This window comes from Stegostoma tigrinum, chromosome 2 (genome assembly GCF_030684315.1).
Source record: "Stegostoma tigrinum isolate sSteTig4 chromosome 2, sSteTig4.hap1, whole genome shotgun sequence".
NCBI classification, from domain to species: domain Eukaryota; kingdom Metazoa; phylum Chordata; class Chondrichthyes; order Orectolobiformes; family Stegostomatidae; genus Stegostoma; species Stegostoma tigrinum.
In genome coordinates this window covers 161,858,971-161,877,805 of record NC_081355.1, presented here as the reverse complement: position 1 = coordinate 161,877,805, position 18,835 = coordinate 161,858,971, and the positions used below count along the sequence as shown (strand labels likewise).

At 49.6% G+C, this 18,835-nt stretch overlaps 1 protein-coding gene across 4 annotated transcripts in view; it reads right to left on the bottom strand.

Moving 5' to 3' along the window:
- LOC125463111 (nuclear receptor-binding protein 2-like) overlaps positions 1–7,943 on the bottom strand; it is a 91,945-nt gene extending 84,002 nt beyond the window's left edge. For all 4 annotated transcript variants that reach the window (XM_059641004.1, XM_059641012.1, XM_059641014.1 and 1 more), the window contains exon 1: positions 7,740–7,943. In XM_059641004.1, coding sequence (XP_059496987.1) covers positions 7,740–7,877 — 138 coding nt within the window. In that variant the 5' untranslated portion in view covers positions 7,878–7,943. The remainder of the gene's footprint in view (positions 1–7,739) is intronic.
- Between the last annotated feature and the right edge of the window lie 10,892 nt (positions 7,944–18,835).

Sequence of the window (18,835 nt, the reverse complement as noted above, 5' to 3'; positions counted from 1 at the left end):
TTTAGGGATGCAGTAGGGGAAGGGGAGATTTTGAAACTGGTGAAGTCCACATTGATACCATATGGCTGCAGGGTTCCCAGGCGGAATATGAGTTGCTGTTCCTGCAACCTTCGGGTGGCATCATTGTGGCAGTGCAGGAGGCCCATGATGGACATGTCATCAAGAGAATGGGAGGGGGAGTGGAAATGGTTTGCGACTGGGAGGTGCAGTTGTTTGTTGCGAACTGAGCGGAGGTGTTCTGCAAAGCGGTCCCCAAGCCTCCGCTTGGTTTCCCCAATGTAGAGAAAGCCGCACCGGGTACAGTGGATGCAGTATACCACATTGGCAGATGTGCAGGTGAACCTCTGCTTAATGTGGAATGTCATCTTGGGGCCTGGGATGGGGGTGAGGGAGGAGGTGTGGGGACAAGTGTAGCATTTCCTGCGGTTGCAGGGGAAGGTGCCGGGTGTGGTGGGGTTGGAGGGCAGTGTGGAGCGAACAAGGGAGTCACGGAGAGAGTGGTCTCTCCGGAAAGCAGACAGGGGTGGGGATGGAAAAATGTCTTGGGTGGTGGGGTCGGATTGTAAATGGCGGAAGTGTCGGAGGATAATGCGTTGTATCCGGAGGTTGGTAGGGTGGTGTGTGAGAACGAGGGGGATCCTCTTGGGGCGGTTGTGGCGGGGGCGGGGTGTGAGGGATGTGTCGCGGGAAATGCGGGAGACGCGGTCAAGGGCGTTCTCAATCACCGTGGGGGGGAAGTTGCGGTCCTTAAAGAACTTGGACATCTGGGATGTGCGGGAGTGGAATGTCTTATCATGGGAGCAGATGCGGCGGAGGCGGAGGAATTGGGAATAGGGGATGGAATTTTTGCAGGAGGGTGGGTGGGAGGAGGTGTATTCTAGGTAGCTGTGGGAGTCGGTGGGCTTGAAATGGACATCAGTTACAAGCTGGTTGCCTGAGATGGAGACTGAGAGGTCCAGGAAGGTGAGGGATGTGCTGGAGATGGCCCAGGTGAACTGAAGGTTGGGGTGGAAGGTGTTGGTGAAGTGGATGAACTGTTCGAGCTCCTCTGGGGAGCAAGAGGCGGCGCCGATACAGTCATCAATGTACCGGAGGAAGAGGTGGGGTTTGGGGCCTGTGTAGGTGCGGAAGATGGACTGTTCCACGTAACCTACAAAGAGGCAGGTATAGCTGGGGCCCATGCGGGTGCCCATGGCCACCCCCTTAGTCTGTAGGAAGTGGGAGGAGTCAAAAGAGAAGTTGTTGAGTGTGAGGACGAGTTCCGCTAGGCGGATGAGAGTGTCGGTGGAGGGGGCCACAGCTACCTAGAATACACCTCCTCCCACCCACCCTCCTGCAAAAATTCCATCCCCTATTCCCAATTCCTCCGCCTCCGCCGCATCTGCTCCCATGATAAGACATTCCACTCCCGCACATCCCAGATGTCCAAGTTCTTTAAGGACCGCAACTTCCCCCCCACGGTGATTGAGAACGCCCTTGACCGCGTCTCCCGCATTTCCCGCGACACATCCCTCACACCCCGCCCCCGCCACAACCGCCCCAAGAGGATCCCCCTCGTTCTCACACACCACCCTACCAACCTCCGGATACAACGCATTATCCTCCGACACTTCCGCCATTTACAATCCGACCCCACCACCCAAGACATTTTTCCATCCCCTCCCCTGTCTGCTTTCCGGAGAGACCACTCTCTCCGTGACTCCCTTGTTCGCTCCACACTGCCCTCCAACCCCACCACACCCGGCACCTTCCCCTGCAACCGCAGGAAATGCTACACTTGTCCCCACACCTCCTCCCTCACCCCCATCCCAGGCCCCAAGATGACATTCCACATTAAGCAGAGGTTCACCTGCACATCTGCCAATGTGGTATACTGCATCCACTGTACCCGGTGCGGCTTTCTCTACATTGGGGAAACCAAGCGGAGGCTTGGGGACCGCTTTGCAGAACACCTCCGCTCAGTTCGCAACAAACAACTGCACCTCCCAGTCGCAAACCATTTCCACTCCCCCTCCCATTCTCTTGATGACATGTCCATCATGGGCCTCCTGCACTGCCACAATGATGCCACCCGAAGGTTGCAGGAACAGCAACTCATATTCCGCCTGGGAACCCTGCAGCCATATGGTATCAATGTGGACTTCACCAGTTTCAAAATCTCCCCTTCCCCCACTGCATCCCTAAACCAGCCCAGTTCATCCCCTCCCCCCACTGCACCACACAACCAGCCCAGCTCTTCCCCCCCACCCACTGCATCCCAAAACCAGTCCAACCTGTCTCTGCCTCCCTAACCGGTTCTTCCTCTCACCCATCCCTTCCTCCCACCCCAAGCCGCACCCCCAGCTACCTACTAACCTCATCCCACCTCCTTGACCTGTCCGTCTTCCCTGGACTGACCTATCCCCTCCCTACCTCCCCACCCACACCTTCTCCACCTATCTTCTTTACTCTCCATCTTCGGTCCGCCTCCCCCTCTCTCCCTATTTATTCCAGTTCCCTCCCCCCATCCCCCTCTCTGATGAAGGGTCTAGGCCCGAAACGTCAGCTTTTGTGCTCCTGAGATGCTGCTTGGCCTGCTGTGTTCATCCAGCCTCACATTTTATTATCTTGGAATCTCCAGCATCTGCAGTTCCCATTATCTCTGATACTATTTTAGCCTCAGTATTCCAATCCCATTTTCCAGCACATGACCCATCGCCTTGTTTAGCTTGGCATCACAGTGCAAATCTAAACACTTCCTACAGGTAGTGAGCTCCAGACACTTCCCAACTCTTTGGGTGAAAACATTTATCCTCACGTCCCCACTAAACCTCCTGCCCCTTCCCGTAAATCATAGCACCCCACACCGCACACCTCCCCCTCCCTAGTCATTCATCCCTCTTTCCTGTCTGCCCTGTCTGTGACCCTCATAATTTTATCCATCTCAATCACATCCCCTCTCAGTCTCCTCTGCTCAGGAAAACGACCCCAGTTTGTCCAGTCTCTCTTCATCACTGAAACTCTCCAATCCAGGAGACACCCTGGTAAATCTCCCTCTGCACCCCCTCCAGTGCTATCACACCCCTCTGATAGCATGGGTTCCAGAACTGCACACAATACTCCAGCTGTGGCTTAACTGATGTTTTGTACAGTTCCAGGATAACATCACTGCTCCTTAAACTTATCCCTCAGCTAATAAAAGCGTCTAGGCCTGAAACGTCAGCTTTTGTGCTCCTGAGATGCTGCTTGGCCTGCTGTGTTCGTCCAGCCTCACATTTTATTATCTTGGAATCTCCAGCATCTGCAGTTCCCATTATCTCTGATATCATATCCTTCTTCACTTTATCCACTTGCCCTGAGACCAGAAGGGACTGTTGTACATGCACACCAGGGTCCCTCTGATCCTTGGGGCTTCTCAGGGTCCTGCTGTTCATCATGTGTTCCCTTGCCTTGTCTGTCCTGCCAACGTGCATCATCACCTCACATTTATCCGGATTGAATCCCATTGGATACTGACCAGTCCATCCATACCCTCCTGTAATCTAACACTGTCCTCCTCACTATTTACCTCCCCATCCATTCATCTATCACCAATGAACTTATTAATCAACCCTACTACATTCAGTCTAAATCATTTACACAAACCCCAGCACTTACCCCAGTGACTGGACACAGGCTTCCAGCCTCAGAAACACCCTTCAACCATCATCTCCTGCTTCCTGCTGCTCAGCCAATTGTGAAACCAATTTGCTAAATTTCCTTAGCTCCCACAGGCTCTTACCTTTGAGTCTCCCATGTGGGGCCTGATCAGAAGCCTTGCTGAAATCCAAGCAGAAAACATCGAATGTTGCTGAACATTGACCAAAGAGAGGTTTGAAGTATATAAAGAACAGACTGGACAGTGAAGGTTAACCAGATCAGCCTTTGAAGGAAGAGCAGATTTGAGGGGCAGAATGGCCTATTCCTAATTAGAGTTATACGATCATAGGGATATACAGCATGGAAACAGACCCTTTGGCCCAACTCGTCCATGCCGACCAGATATCCTCATATTCCCATCCAGCTGCCTGTTAAATATTGTCATTGTACCGGCCTCCACCACTTCCTCAGGCAGCTCATTCCGTACACACACCACCCTCTGTGTGAAAAAGTTCTGATCCCTTTTGAATCTTTCCCCTTTTACCTTAAACCCTCTAATTTTGGACTCCCCCACTCTGGAGAAAAGACCTTAGCTATTCACCCTATCCATGACCCTCACGATTTTAAACCCCTATAAGGTCTCCCGCTTCCTCCAACACTCCAGGGAAAATAGCTACAGCCTATTCAGCCCCTCCCTGTAGCTCAAACCCTCCAATCCTGGCCACATCTTTGTAAATCTTTTCTGAACCCTTTCAAGTTTCACAACATCTTTCCTGTAGAAGGGAGACCAGAATTGCACACTGAATTCCAAAAGTGGCCTAACCAATGTCCTGTACAGCTGCAACATGACCTCCCAACTCCTATACTCAACACACTGACCAATAAGACAAGTGGACCTGATCCCTTCCTCACCGCCCTGTCTACCTGTGAATCCACTTACAAGGAACTATGAACCTGCCCCCCGAGGTCTCTGTGTTCAGCAACTACCCCCAGGGCCTTATTATCAAGTGTATCCATCCTGCCCTGATATACCTTTCCAAAATGCAGCACCTCATTTATCTAAATTAAACTCCATCTACCATTCCTCAGCCCATTGGCCCAACAGATTAAGGTCCCGTTGTACTCTGGGGTAACCGCCTTTACTGTCCACTACACCACTAATTTTGGCATCATCTGCAAAGTTACTAACCCTAACTCCTATGTTCACATCCAAATCATTTATATCAATGACAAAAAGCAGTGAACTCAGCTCTGAAATAATGGGAACTGCAGATGCTGTAGAATCCAAGATAATAAAGTGTGAAGCTGGATGAACACAGCAGGCCCAGCAGCATCTCAGGAGCACCTCTCTGATGAAGGGTCTTGGCCCGAAACGTCAGCTTTTGTGCTGCTGAGATGCTGCTTGGCCTGCTGTGTTCATCCAGCTTCACACTTTATTAACTCAGCTCTGATCCTTTTGGCACACCACTGGTCACAGGCCTCCAATCTGAAAAGCAACCCTCCACCACCACCCTCTGCCTTCTACCTTCGAGCCAGTTCTATATCCAAATGGCTCATTCTCCCTGTATTCCATGTGACCTAAACCTTGCTATCCAGTCTACCATGAGGAACTTTGTCAAATGCCTTACTAATATCTGTATAGATCATGTCCAATGCTCTGCTCTCATCAATCCACTTCATTACTTCTTCAAAAAGCTCAATCTAGTTAATGAGACATAATCTCCCATGCACAGAGCCATGCTGACTATCCTAATAAGTCCTTGCATTTCCAAATCCATGTAAATCCTGTCCCAAAGGAATCCCCCCAACAACTTACCCACCACCGATGTCAGCCTCACCGGTCTGTCATTCCCTGGCTTTTCCTTACCCCCGCCTTTCTTAAATAGAGGCAACACGTCAGCTAAACTCCAGTCTTTCACAACCTCACCTATAGATATTGGTGATACAAATATCTCAGCGAGGGACCCAGCAATCACTTACATAGCTTCCCACAGAGTTTTAGGGTACACCTGATCACGTTTATCAGCTCAAATCACCATGCTGACCAGGTCTTGCCGCATGTGTGTGGAAGATATAACCAGGATTTAAACTTTAAGGGCATTGAAATGGTCATTGGACAAGCATATGGACGTACATGGAATAGTGTAGGTTAGATGGGCTTGAGATTGGTATGACAGGTCGGCGCAACATCGAGGGCCGAAGGGCCTGTTCTGTGCTGTAACGTTCGATGTTCCAAATGTGGTCACATTTGTTGTGCCTGTGTGAGTGCAGGCTGGTTCTGTGCAGCTTGTTCCACACGGCTGTCTGTATGCCCTGTCCTTGACAGTTGCTGCTAAACCTGGTTGATCCTCTGCCAAACTGTCTTTGCAGTCTCCCCTCCACCCCATCACAGTGACAGCAGTCTCTGTGTTGAAGTATTAAACATGATTACAGTAATCACGGGGGCAGCACCACTCTGGGTCACAACCTTGATTCAGAGTCAGGGTCAACCCTCAGAATCCAGGCAGCCAGGATCAAATGCAAACAGTAGTCAATGTTTATAAGCTGCTTTCCCATGTTCAAACATTGCTCTGAGGTTTCACCACCAGTTTGAGTAAAGTGCAACGCCAAACACAAACCACTTCTGCAAATAACCAAAGGGCTTGGTTAAAAAGGTAGCTTTCAAGGAGTGTCTTAACGGAAAGGTGAGAAGTGAAGGGATTTCAGGAGAATTCTGGAGCTCAGACACCAGGAGCTGATGGCATGGCATGACTGGCAGAACAAAGGCATTTGTGGGGGTGAGCTAGAGACCGGAATTGGAGGGGCACAGGGATCTTGGAGGATTGTGGGGCTGTCGGAGCTTGCAGGAATAGGGAGAAGTGATGGCATGGAGGAACAAGAAATGGCAATGCAAATATAAATATTGAAGTGTTGCCAAACAGAGAACTGATGGCAGGCTGCGAGCGCACTATGTGAGGGTAGGCAACAATTTCAGATGATCCCAAGTTTACATGGAAACAGAGAATGAACAAAGAGAGAAATGTATCCAGTAAGATCCTGGCTGCATGTGAGGGGAATGGTCTGTGTGAGTGTCGATATGTCCAGGATATTGCCAGCTAATGAGCATTTAAATAAAAGCAAGGTAAGGGATGCTGGCAATCTTCCCCAACACTTTGTGTTTTTATGCATTATTTATTTTGCATTGTTGAAATAATTATCAATGATGTGACTGTTCTGTCCTTTGCATTATTTTATGGCATGTAAATGGTTTGCTGAGGAACAATGTGTTTTGTGGTAGCACTAACATGGAAGGAGGAATGTTTTTCTGACTGAGGAGCTGCAGGATGGGAAATTCATTCAAGACAGATTTGTTGGGATCAACAATCTGCAAATGATATAAATCTGTCTCTATGTACCTCTATAGATGGGGGGCTTGACTTATGAAAGCAAATTGTGCAGTTTAGGTCAATGCTCTTATTTTTATAAATTAGAAGAATGACAGGAGATCTAACGGAGAGATAGAAGATGCTAAAGGGGATTGACAAAGTAAATGTGTGGCAACGTGTAACGAGAGGTCAAAGTCTGAGGATAATGGCTCCCAGATTTAAAACAGAGTTAAGGAGAATTGACTTCTCATGTTGTAAACTGCTAGAGCTGACAGAGAGAAGGGGGTCCCCTAGTGAGTTTGTTTATACCATAAAGATGTCTCCTTCACTCCAGACTGCAGGATGATAACAGTGTCAAGAGGCCTACCTGTGAGTGTTCAGGCATACCCCTCAGACTGGAGCTCAGCCTGGGGCAGGACATTAATGTGTATCAGACGGTGAGTGTGCATGCACACTTATCTATCAGCATGTGCACACTGATTACAGAATGAATGTATTAGAGTACGTGTTGATGTGTGTTAGCGAGTGCATTCCTCCTCTCTCTTTCCCCTTCCCTCTCTTTCTCTCCCTCCATCTCTCCCTCCCTGCACACTCCCTACGGTCAATCTCCCCCTCCCTCCCTCACTCTCCCCTGCTCAATCCCTCCCTTCTCCCTCCGGTTACTTTACTGTTCTCTTCATTTCTGCACTGACTCTCTCCCTCTCAATCCCTCACTCCGTCTACGCCTCTAACTCCCACGGTCTCTCTCTGGCTGACCTGCTCGGGCCGTTTCTGCCAGCGGCCGCACGGACTCTCCTCCAGGATCTCGGCTTCCTCCTCCTCCTCCTCCTCCTCGCTGTCCTGCCCCAGCTTCCCAGCCACAGGCTCCGTGCTGCCTCTCTCCGCCTGAGACATTGCATCTGCTCCCGGGATCCGCCTGTTACTGACATACCCAGCCACAGGGATCCACCCACACGCTGATCTACTCGCTCAGCCGCACTCAATGTCACCCGATCACAGGGAGGAATCTAATGCGGCAGTGAACCAGTGGGAGATGTGATCGCTTCAGCAGATCGCAGCCAGGCTATCCCGATTTGTCACTGGAGCAGCAAGACCGGATCCCACTGTGTGATCAAGTCACTGTGGGATCAGAGGTGTTTTACTCTCAGTTTCACAGGGGATCAGCCGGAGAGTGGATACCTCCAGCTGATGTAATGTCACCTCTCAGTGGAACAGTGTACCGTTCATCCTGTCCACACGCAAAGGGTCTGTGAACTTGAACAAAATCCTCTCATTTGCCTGCGCTGTTGGCCCAGGCTGGCAGAATGCACTGACTGGGTTTCTGCACCCAACAAACATCACTGCTTATTGCAAACAGGTAACAGTCTGACTGTAGGCCAGCCCAGGTCCCTGCTACTCTGAGGCACGGAGTCAGCCAGCTGCCCTTTTTCAACCTGCCCTTTCTGCTAGACCCACAATAACCTTAGGGATGGAATTCCAGGATTTTGGCTCAGCCGCCCCACACCAAGGGAACAGCAAAATATTTCCAAGTTGGGTTGATGAGTGGCTTGGAGGGGAGGTTGCAGGGTGTGGTGTTCCCATGTATCTGCACCCTGTGGCAGGTGGAGTTTAATTCAGATAAATGTGAGGTGTTGCATTTTGGAAAGGCACATCAGGGCAGGACTTCCACATTTCATGCTAAGGTCCTGGGGAGTGTTTGTGACATCAGTGGTGGGGAAGCTACTGGAGAAGAGACTGAGGGATAGGATCTATTCCCATTTGGAAGAAAATGGGCTTATCAGTAATAGGCAACATGGTTTTGTGCAGGGAAGATCATGTCTTACCAACTTGATAGAATTCTTTGAGGACGTGACAAAGTTGATTGAGGGAAAGGCTGTAGATATCATATACATGGACTTCAGTAAGGCGTTTGATAAGGTTCCCCATGGCAGGCTGATGGAGAAAGTGGAGTCGCATGGGGTCCAGGGTGTGCTAGCTCGATGGATAAAAAACTGGCTAGGCAACAGGAGACCGAGGGTAGTATTAGAAGGGAGTTTCTCAAATTGGAGACCTGTGACCAGTGGTGTTCCACAGGGATCTGTGCTGGGACCACTGTTGTTTGTGATATATGTAAATGATCTGGAGGAAGGTACAGATGATCTGATCAGCAAGTTTGCAGATGATATAAGATTGGTGGAGTAGCAAATAGTGAAGGGGACTGTCGGAGAATGCAGCAGAATATAGATAGATTGGAGAGTTGAGCGGAGAAATTTGCAGAGGAGGTTCACCAGGATGTTGCCTGGTATGGAGGGTGCTAGCTATGAAGAAAGGTTGAATAGATTAGGATTATTTTCATTAGAAAGATGGAGATTGAGGGGAAACCTGATTGAGGTCTACAAAATCATGAGGGGTATAGACAGGGTGGATAGCAAGAAGCTTTTTCCCAGAGTGGGGGTCTCAATTACTAGGGGTCATGAGTTCAAAGTGAGAGGAGGAAAGTTTAAGGGAGATATGCATGGAAAGTTCTTTACACAGAGGGTGGTGGGTGCCTGGAACACGTTGCCAGCGGAGGTGGTAGACGCAGACACGATAGTGTCTTTTAAGATGTATCTGGACAGGTACATGGATGGGCAGGGAGCAAAGGGATATAGAACCTTAGAAAATAGATGACAGGTTTAGACAGAGCATCTCGATCGGCACAGGCTTGGAGGGCCGAAGGGCTTGTTCCTGTGCTGTAATTTTTTTTGTACTTTGTTCTTCTTTGAAATGGCAGATGGAGTTCAATCCGGGCAAATGTGAGGTGATGCATTTTGGAAGATCAAATTCAAGGGCGAACTATACAGTAAATGGAAAAGTCCTGGGGAAAATGATGAACAGAGAGATCTGGGTGTTCAGGTCCATTGTTCCCTGAAGGTGACAACGCAGGTCAATAGGGTGGTCAAGAAGGCATATGGCATGCTTTCCTTCATCGGACGGGGTATTGAGTACAAGAGTTGGCAGGTCATGTTGCAGTTGTATAGGACTTTGGTTCGGCCACATTTGGAGTACTGTGTGCAGTTCTGGTCGCCACATCACCAAAAGGATGTGGATGCTTTGGATGGGTGCAGAGGAGGTTCACCAGGACATTGCCTGGTATGGAGGGTGCTAGCTATGAAGAGAGGTTGAGTAGATTAGGATTATTTTCATTAGAAAGACAGAGATTGAGGGGGGACCTGATTGAGGTCTACAAAATCATGAGGGGTATAGACTCGTTGGATAGCAAGAAGCTTTTTCCCAGAGTGGGGGCATCAATTACTAGGGGTCATGAGTTCAAATTGAGAGGAGGAAAGTTTAAGGGAGATATGCGTGGAAAGTTCTTTACACAGAGGGTGGTGGGTGCCTGGAACGCATTGCCAGCGGAGGTGGTAGACGCAGACATGTTAGCATCATTGAAGATGTATCTAGACAGATACATGAATGGGCGGGGAGCAGAGGGATACAGATCCTTGGAAAATAGGTGACAGGTTTAGATAGTGAATCTGGGTCAGCTCAGGCTTGGAGGGCTGAAGGGCCTGTTCCTGTGCTGTAATTTTCTTTATTCTTTGTTCTTTGTTTTTTTGTTGCTGAACAGAGATACCTTGGAGTGCAAGTTCCTTGAAAGTGGAGTCGCACCTAGTCAGGGTAGTGAAGAAGACATGTGCTACACTGCCTTTATTGGTCTGTGCATTGAGTATAGCAGTTGGGAGGTCATGTCATGGCTGTACAGGATGTTGATGACGCCACTTCTGGAATACTGTGTGCTATAAGAAGGGTGTTGTGAAACTTGAAAGGGTTCAAAAAAGACAGGAGGATGGTGCCAGGGTTGGAAAGTTTTCAGCTACAGGGAGAGGCTGGATAGGCTGGGGCTATTTTCCCCGGAGGGTCCGAGGCTGAGGGGTGGCCTTATCGAGGTTTATAGAGGAGCATGCATTGGGTGAATAGTCAAGGTCTTTTCCCAGGGTAGTGGGGTGCAAAAACCAAGCAGCGTAGGTTTAAGGTGAGAGGAGAATGATTTTCACGCAGAGGGTGGTGCGTGTATGGAATGAGCTGCCCGAGGAAGTGGTGGAGGCTGGTACAGTTACAGCATTTAACAGGCATCTGGAGTCATACGTGGCATGTAGGAAGATGGTTGTGTTTGATGTAGGTCCCAGACTGATCCCTCTGGTCCACTGCTAATCACAGGTTTCCACTCAGAAAAACAACCACCAGCCATGCAGTTCCCATTATCTCTGATACTATTTGAACCATCACCTTTTGTCTCTTTTCTGTGAGCCCAGTTTAGATCCAGTTTGCCAACTTGCCGCGGATCCCATGGGCTCTTACCGCTTGGACCAGCCTTCCATGCGGGACCTTGTCAAAGGCCCTACTGCAGTCCACGTAAAACACATCGACTGCACTATCCTCATCAACATATTCCGTCACCTTCTCAAACACACAGACTCAAACTTAGTCAGTCAGGGTCTCTCTCCAACAAACCTCTGCTGACTAGCCTTGATCAATGCCGGCCTTTTCACCTATTGTTATCGGATCCTTCGGAATCTTCTCCAATGATTTCCCTGTCACTGATGTCAGACTAATTGGTCTGCAATTACCTGGCCGATTCCTGCTCTCTTTGTGAACAAAGGAGCCACATTAGCCATCCTCCAGTCATCGTGGCAATTTACCTTTAACCAGCAAAGCCTTAAATGTCTCTGCTCCAGGCCCCAGCAATCTCCTCCCTTGCCTCCAAAAGCTCCCTGGGGTGCATCTCCTCAGGCCCTGGGGATTGATGCACTTTTATGGCTCCTTAAACATTTATTCCTCTGACTTATTAATCGTAACATGATTTAGAACCTCACCGTCCCAAATTATGGGCTTCAGATCGGTATGACAGGTCAGCACAACATCGAGGGTAGAAGGGCCTGTACTGTGCTGTAATGTTCTATGTTCTATGTTCTATGAAATCCCTGGCTATAATGTCTTTCACCTCTGCGAAAACAGGTGAGAAATACTCCCTTAAAACCTCACCTACATCCACTGCCTACATGCGCAGACTGCCCCTTTTGCCTGTTTCCATGGTAATCTTCTTAATCTTACCATATTTATAAAATGCCTTGGGATTTCCTTAATCCTGTTTAGCAAAGATATTTTGTGGCCCCTCTTCTCCCTCCTCATTTCTTTCATCAGCAACTTGCTACACTCTCTGTACTAAGATAACAAAGTGTGAAGCTGGATGAACACAGCAGGCGAAGCAGCATCTCAGGAGCACAAAAGCTGACGTTTCGGGCCTAGACCCTTCATCAGAGAGGGGGATGGGGAGAGGGTTCTGGAATAACATAGAACATTACAGCACAGTACAGGCCCTTCGGCCCTCGATGTTGTGCCGACCTGTCATACCGATCTCAAGCCCATCTAACCTACTCTATTCCATGTACGTCCATATGCTTATCTTAAATAGGGAGAGAGGGGGAGACGAAGACGGAGAGAAAAGAAGATTGGTGGAGAGGAGAGTATAGGTGGGGAGGTGGGGAGGGGATAGGTCAGTCCAGGGAAGACGGACATTTCAAGGAGGTGGGATGAGGTTAGTAGGTAGGAAATGGAGGTGCGGCTTGATGGGGGAGGAAGGGATGGGTGAGAGGAAGAACAGGTTAGGGAGGCAGAGACAATCTGGACTGGTTTTGGGATGCAGTGGGTGGAGGGGAAGAGCTGGGCTGGTTGTGTGGTGCAGTGGGGGGAGGGGATGAACTGGGCTGGTTTTGGGATGCGGTGGGGGAAGGGGAGATTTTGAAGCTGGTGAAGTCCACATTGATACCATTGGGCTGCAGGGTTCCCAAGCGGAATATGAGTCGCTGTTCCTGCAACCTTCGGGTGGCATCATTGTGGCACTGCAGGAGGCCCATGATGGACATGTCATCTAAAGAATGGGAGGGGGAGTTGAAATGGTTCGCGACTGGGAGGTGCAGTTGTTTGTTGCGAACTGAGCGGAGGTGTTCTGCAAAGCGGTCCCCAAGCGTCCTCTTGGTTTCCCCAATGTAGAGGAAGCCACACCGGGTACAGTGGATGCAGTATACCACATTGGCAGATGTGCAGGTGAACCTCTGCTTAATGTGGAATGTCATCTTGGGGCCTGGGATAGGGGTGTGGGGGGAAGTGTGCGGGCAAGTGTAGCACTTCCTGTGGTTGCAGGGGAAGGTGCCGGGTGTGGTGGGGTTGGAGGGGAGTGTGGAGCGAACAAGGGAGTCACGGAGAGAGTGGTCTCTCTGGAAGGCAGACAAGGGTGGGGATGGAAAAATGTCTTGGGTGGTGGGATCGGATTGTAGATGGCGGAAGTGTCGGAGGATGATGCGTTGTATCCGGAGGTTGGTGGGGTGGTATGTGAGGACGAGGGGGATTCTCTTAGGGCGGTTGTTGCAGGGGAGGGGTGTGAGGGATGTGTTGCAGGAAATGCGGGAGACGCGGTCAACGGCGCTCTCGACCACTGTGGGGGGAAAGTTGCGGTCCTTGAACAACTTGGACATCTGGGATGTGCAGGAGTGGAATGCCTCATCCTGGGAGCAGATGCGGCGGAGGCAGAGGAATTGGGAATAGGGGATGGAATTTTTGCAGGAGGGTGGGTGGGAGGAGGTGTATTCTAGGTAGCTGTGGGAGTCTGTAGGCTTGAAATGGACATCAGTTACTGGCTGGTTGCCTGAGATGGAGACTGAGAGGTCCAGGAAGGTGAGGGATGTGCTGGAAATGGCCCAGGTGAACTTGAGGTTGGTGTGGAAGGTGTTGGTGAAGTGGATGAACTGTTCGAGCTCCTCTGGGGAGCAAGAGGCGGCGCCGATACAGTCATCAATGTACCGGAGGAAGAGGTGGGGTTTGGGGCTTGTGTAGGTGCGGAAGAGGGACGGTTCCACGTAACCTACGAAGAGGCAGGCATAGCTGGGGCCCATGCGGGTGCCCATGGCCACCCCCTTTGTCTGTAGGAAGTGGGAGGAGTCAAAAGAGAAGTTGTTGTGGGTGAGGACGAGTTCGGCTAGGCGGATGAGGGTGTCGGTGGAGGGGGACTGGTCAGGCCTGCGGGACAGGAAGAAACGGAGGGCCTTGAGGTCATCTGCATGAGGAATACAGGTGTATAGGGACTGGACGTCCATGGTGAAAATGAGGTGTTGGGGGCCAGGGAATTGGAAGTCCTGGAGGAGGTGGAGGGTGTGGGTGGTGTCACGGACGTAGGTAGGGAGTTCCTAGACCAAAGGGGAGAAAATGGAGTCCAGATAGGTGGAGGTGAGTTCGGTGGGGCAGGAACAGGCTGAGGCAATGGGTCGACCAGGGCAGGCAGATTTGTGGTTGTTGGGAAGGAGATAGAAATGGGCCGTGCGGGGTTGGGGAACAATGAGGTTGGAGGCTGTGGTTGGGAGGTCTCCTGAGGTGATGAGGTTGTGAGTGGTGTTGGAGATGATGGTTTGGTGCTTGGGGTTGGGGTCATGATCGAGGGGGCGGTAGGAGGTGGTGTCAGAGAGTTGGCGTCTGGCCTCGGCGATGTAGAGGTCAGTGCGCCATACTACTGCTGTGCCACCCTTGTCTGCGGGTTTGATGGTGAGGTTGGGGTTGGAGCAGAGGGAGCGGAGGGCAGCCCGTTCTGCGGGAGAGAGGTTGGAGTGGGTGAGAGGGGTGGAGAGGTTGAGGCGGTTAATGTCTCGACGGCAGTTGGAGATGAAGAGGTCGAGGGAGGGTAGGAGGCCTGGGGGTGGTGTCCAGGAGGAGGACTTGTGTTGGAAGAGGGTGAAGGGGTCAGTGGAGGGAGGGTTAGGTTCCCGGTTGAAGAAGTAGGCATGGAGGCGAAGACGGCGGAAAAACTGCTCTATGTCCAATCGTGACTGGTATTCGTTGATGTGTGGTTGTAGGGGGACAAAGGTGAGCCCCTTACTGTGGACTGACCGTTCGTCCTCAGTCAGTGGGAGGTCTGGGGGGAAGGTGAAGATGTGGCAGGGCTCAGTGTGGCTGTAATCACTGGGGTTGCTGGCTGTGGAGGCTGTGGGCGGGGCGATGAGGTCGACGGCTGTGGGCGGGTTCGGTCGGCGTCAACCGTGGGCGGGGTTGCGTCGGCCGTGGGCGGGGCTCCGTCGGAGGTGGGAGGAGCGGGGTGGGCGGTAGCAGCTGCTGCGGTTCGGGTGGTGTGTGAGGTGTTGTCGCTGGAAGTGGAGCCGGTGACTGCAGCAGCGGGTCCCCGAAGTACTTCTCTGTTTTTAATGTGCTGTACCTGACATATTTTTCCTTCTTTTTTTAAAAATCAAGCTCCCAATATCTCTTAACATCCAAGGTTCCTGGACTAGCAGGCTTTGCCATTCACTCGTACAGGAACATGCTGACCCTGAATTCTCACTATACTATTAAAAAACTCTCACTTTCCAAATGCAGACTTACAAGCAAATAACTGTTGTCAGTTAGTATTAGCTAGACCCTGTCTAATGATATTGAGATTGGCTTTCCCATTTTTAGTCACTTCCCTGCTGGACTGTCCTTATCCTTTTCCATTGACTTGAAATTTACAGGATTATGATCACAGACCCCAAAATGTTTGCCACTGAAAATTCAACCACTTGAGCTGCTTCATTCCCTAGGATTAGGTCTAGCACTGCTCCATCTCTAGAAGGACCGTCTACATACTGGCACAGAAAGCTCTCTTGGATGTACTTTAAAGAACCCACCCTGTCTAATCATTTCACACTAAGGCAAGATAACAAAGTGTGGAGCTGGATGAACACAACAGGCCAAGCAGCATCTCAGGAGCACAAAAGCAATTTTTCGGGCCTAGACCCTTCATCAGAGAGGTGGTCCTCTGATGCTGCTTGGCCTGCTGTGTTCATCCAGCTCCACACTTTGTTAGTGATAATGGGAACTGCAGATGCTGGAGAATCCAAGATAATAAAATGTGAGGCTGGATGAACACAGCAGGCCCAGCAGCATCTCAGGAGCACAAGAGCTGATGTTTTGGGCCTAGACACCCTCTCTGATGAAGGGTTTAGGCCCGAAACGTCAGCTTTTCTGCTCCTGAGATGCTGCTGGGCCTGCTGTGTTCATCCAGCCTCACATTTTATTATCCACACTTTGTTATCTTGGATTCTCCAGCATCTGCACTTCCCATTATCTCTGATGACACTAAGGAAATCCTGTTAATGTTAACAAAATTGAAATATCCTCCAGCTATAACCCTATTTCTCTCACACCTCTCTGTGATTTGCCTTCATATCTGCTCCTGTATCTCCATCTGGCTGTTTGGATGCCTGTAGTATAATCCCAGCAAAGTAATCACCCCTTTTCTATTTCTAACCGCTACCCAGAAAATCTCATTTGAAGAACCTTCAAGAACATAGTCCTTTGAAATTGCAGTGATGGTTTCCTTTATCAATGATACAAGGCCCCACCTCTCTTGCAGCCCCACCGCCACTCCTGAAGCTTCTATAATCTGGAATGTTGAGCTGCCAGTCCTGTCCTTCCTTCAACAATGTCTCAGTAATTGTAACAATATCATATTCCTACATGCTGATCAACACTCTTAAGTTCATCCACCTTACCTGTCTGGCTCCTTGCATTAAAATAGACTTGTGCTCCAGAACTTGCTGCTCCTGCGATCCGAGCCAAAACTGTTCCAGTACAGTTACAGCACTGGCATCTATCCAACAATGTGGTAAATTGCCCAGGTCTGCCCTGTGCACAAGAAGCAGGATAAATCCAACCCGGCCAGTTACCGCCCCATTAGCCTCCTCTTGATCATCAGTAAAGTGTTGGAAGGTGTCAGTAACAGGGCTGTCAAGCAGCACAGCTGAAGAATACAGTTGAGAGAAACCTCTTTTAAATATTTAATATCCAAATTAAATAGCCAGGGCATTGAGCAGGTGTTTAGTGTCGGTCTTCACAGTGAAGGAAATGAATGACCTGCCAGTAATTGGTGACAAGGAGACGAAGGTAGGTGAGGACCTAGGAACGATTGGTATCACTGAAGAGGTCATGTTGGACAAGCTCATGGGACTAAAGGTAGACAAGCCCCCTGGTCCCGATGGAATGCATCCCAGGCGACTAAAAGAGATGGCAGGGGAAATAGCAAATGCGCTCGTGGTAATTTACCAAAATTCGCTGGACTCTGGCGCAGTTCCAGCAGATTGGAAAACAGCAAATGTGAGGTGACTGTTTAAACAAAGTGTTAGACAAAAGGCAGTTAAGTATAGGCCTGTTAGCTTAACTTCGGTAGTGGGGAAAATGCTTGAATCTATCATCAAGGAAGAAATAGTAAGACATCTGGATAGAAATTGGGCAGAAGCAGCATGAGGGCAGGCACAGCTTGGGTTCATGAAGGGCAGGTCATGTTTAACCAACTTGCTGAAATTCTATGAAGACATTACGAATGTGGTAGACAACAGGGACCCAGTAGATATAGCATACTTGGATTTCCAAAAGGCATTCGACAAGGTGCAGCACAAAAGTCTGCTACATAAGGTAAAGGTGCACAGTGTTGCAGGCAATGTATAGAAGATTGGTAAGGTTACAGGAAGCAAAGAGTGGGGATAAATGGGTGTTTTTCTGGATGGCGATCAGTGGCTAGTGGTCTGCCTCAGGGATCAGTGTTGAGACCATAATTGTTTACAATTTACATCGATGATTTAGAATTGGGACCAAGTGTAAGTTCACAGATCACACTAAGATGAGTGGTAGAGCAAAGAGTGCAGAGGGAGATGGATAGGCTGAGTGAGTGGGGCAGGGTCTAGCAGGTGGTGCACAATGTTGGTAGATGTGAGGTCATCCATTTTGGTAGAATAACAATAAATGGACTATTATTTACATTGTGAAAAATTGCAGCATGTTGCTGTGCAGAGGGACTGGTGCGTGAATTGTTAAAAGTTAGTTTGCATGTACAACAGGTAAATTAGATTCCCTACAGTGTGGAAACAGGCCCTCCCATTGAAGCATCCCACCCAGACCCATCCCCCTATAACACACATACCCCTGAACACTACGGGCAATTTGGCATGGCTAATCCACCTAGCCTGCACATCTTTGGACTGTGGGAGGAAACCGGAGCATCCGGAGGAAACCCAGACAGACACGGGGAGAATGTGCAAACTCCACACAGACAGTCGCCGAAGGCGGGAATTGAACCCGGGTCCCTGGCGCTGTGAGGCTGCAGTGCTAACCGCTGAACTAACATGCCACCCTAAAGGCAATTAAGGCAAATGGAATATTATCCTTCATTGCTAGAGAGATAGAGTTTAAAAACAGGGAGGATATGCTGCAGCTGTATAGGGTCCTGGTGAGGCCACACCTGGAGTACTGTGTGCGGTTTTGGTCTCCTTACTCGAGAAGAGCTATACTAGCACTGGAGGGGGTGCCGAGGAGGTTCACTAGGTTGATTGGAATTGAGAAGGTTGGATCATGAGGAGATTTTGAGTAGAAAGGGACTGTATTCATTGGAATTTAGAAGAACGAGGGAGGATCTTACAGAAACACATAAAATTATGAAGGGAATCAGTAAGATAGAAGTGGGGAGGTTATTTCCACTGGTGGATGAGACCAGAACTAGGGAGATAGCCTCAAAATAAGAGGCAGCAGATTTAGGACCGACCTGAAGTTAAAAATCTTCACCTAAAGAGTTGTGAATCTGTGGAATTCCTTACCCGGTGAAGCAGTGGAGGCTATCTCGTTGAATGTTTGTAAGGAAAAGGTTGGTAGATCTTTGGACAGTAAAGGAATAAGGGTTATGGTGAGAGGGTGGGTAAGTGGCACTGAGGCAGTGGAAACATCCACTTTGAAAGGAACTTGGGAATTTACAAATACAAATTCAGGAATTCACTTATACATATTAATATGTGAAACCTTCTAACTGACGAAAGATTTAACAG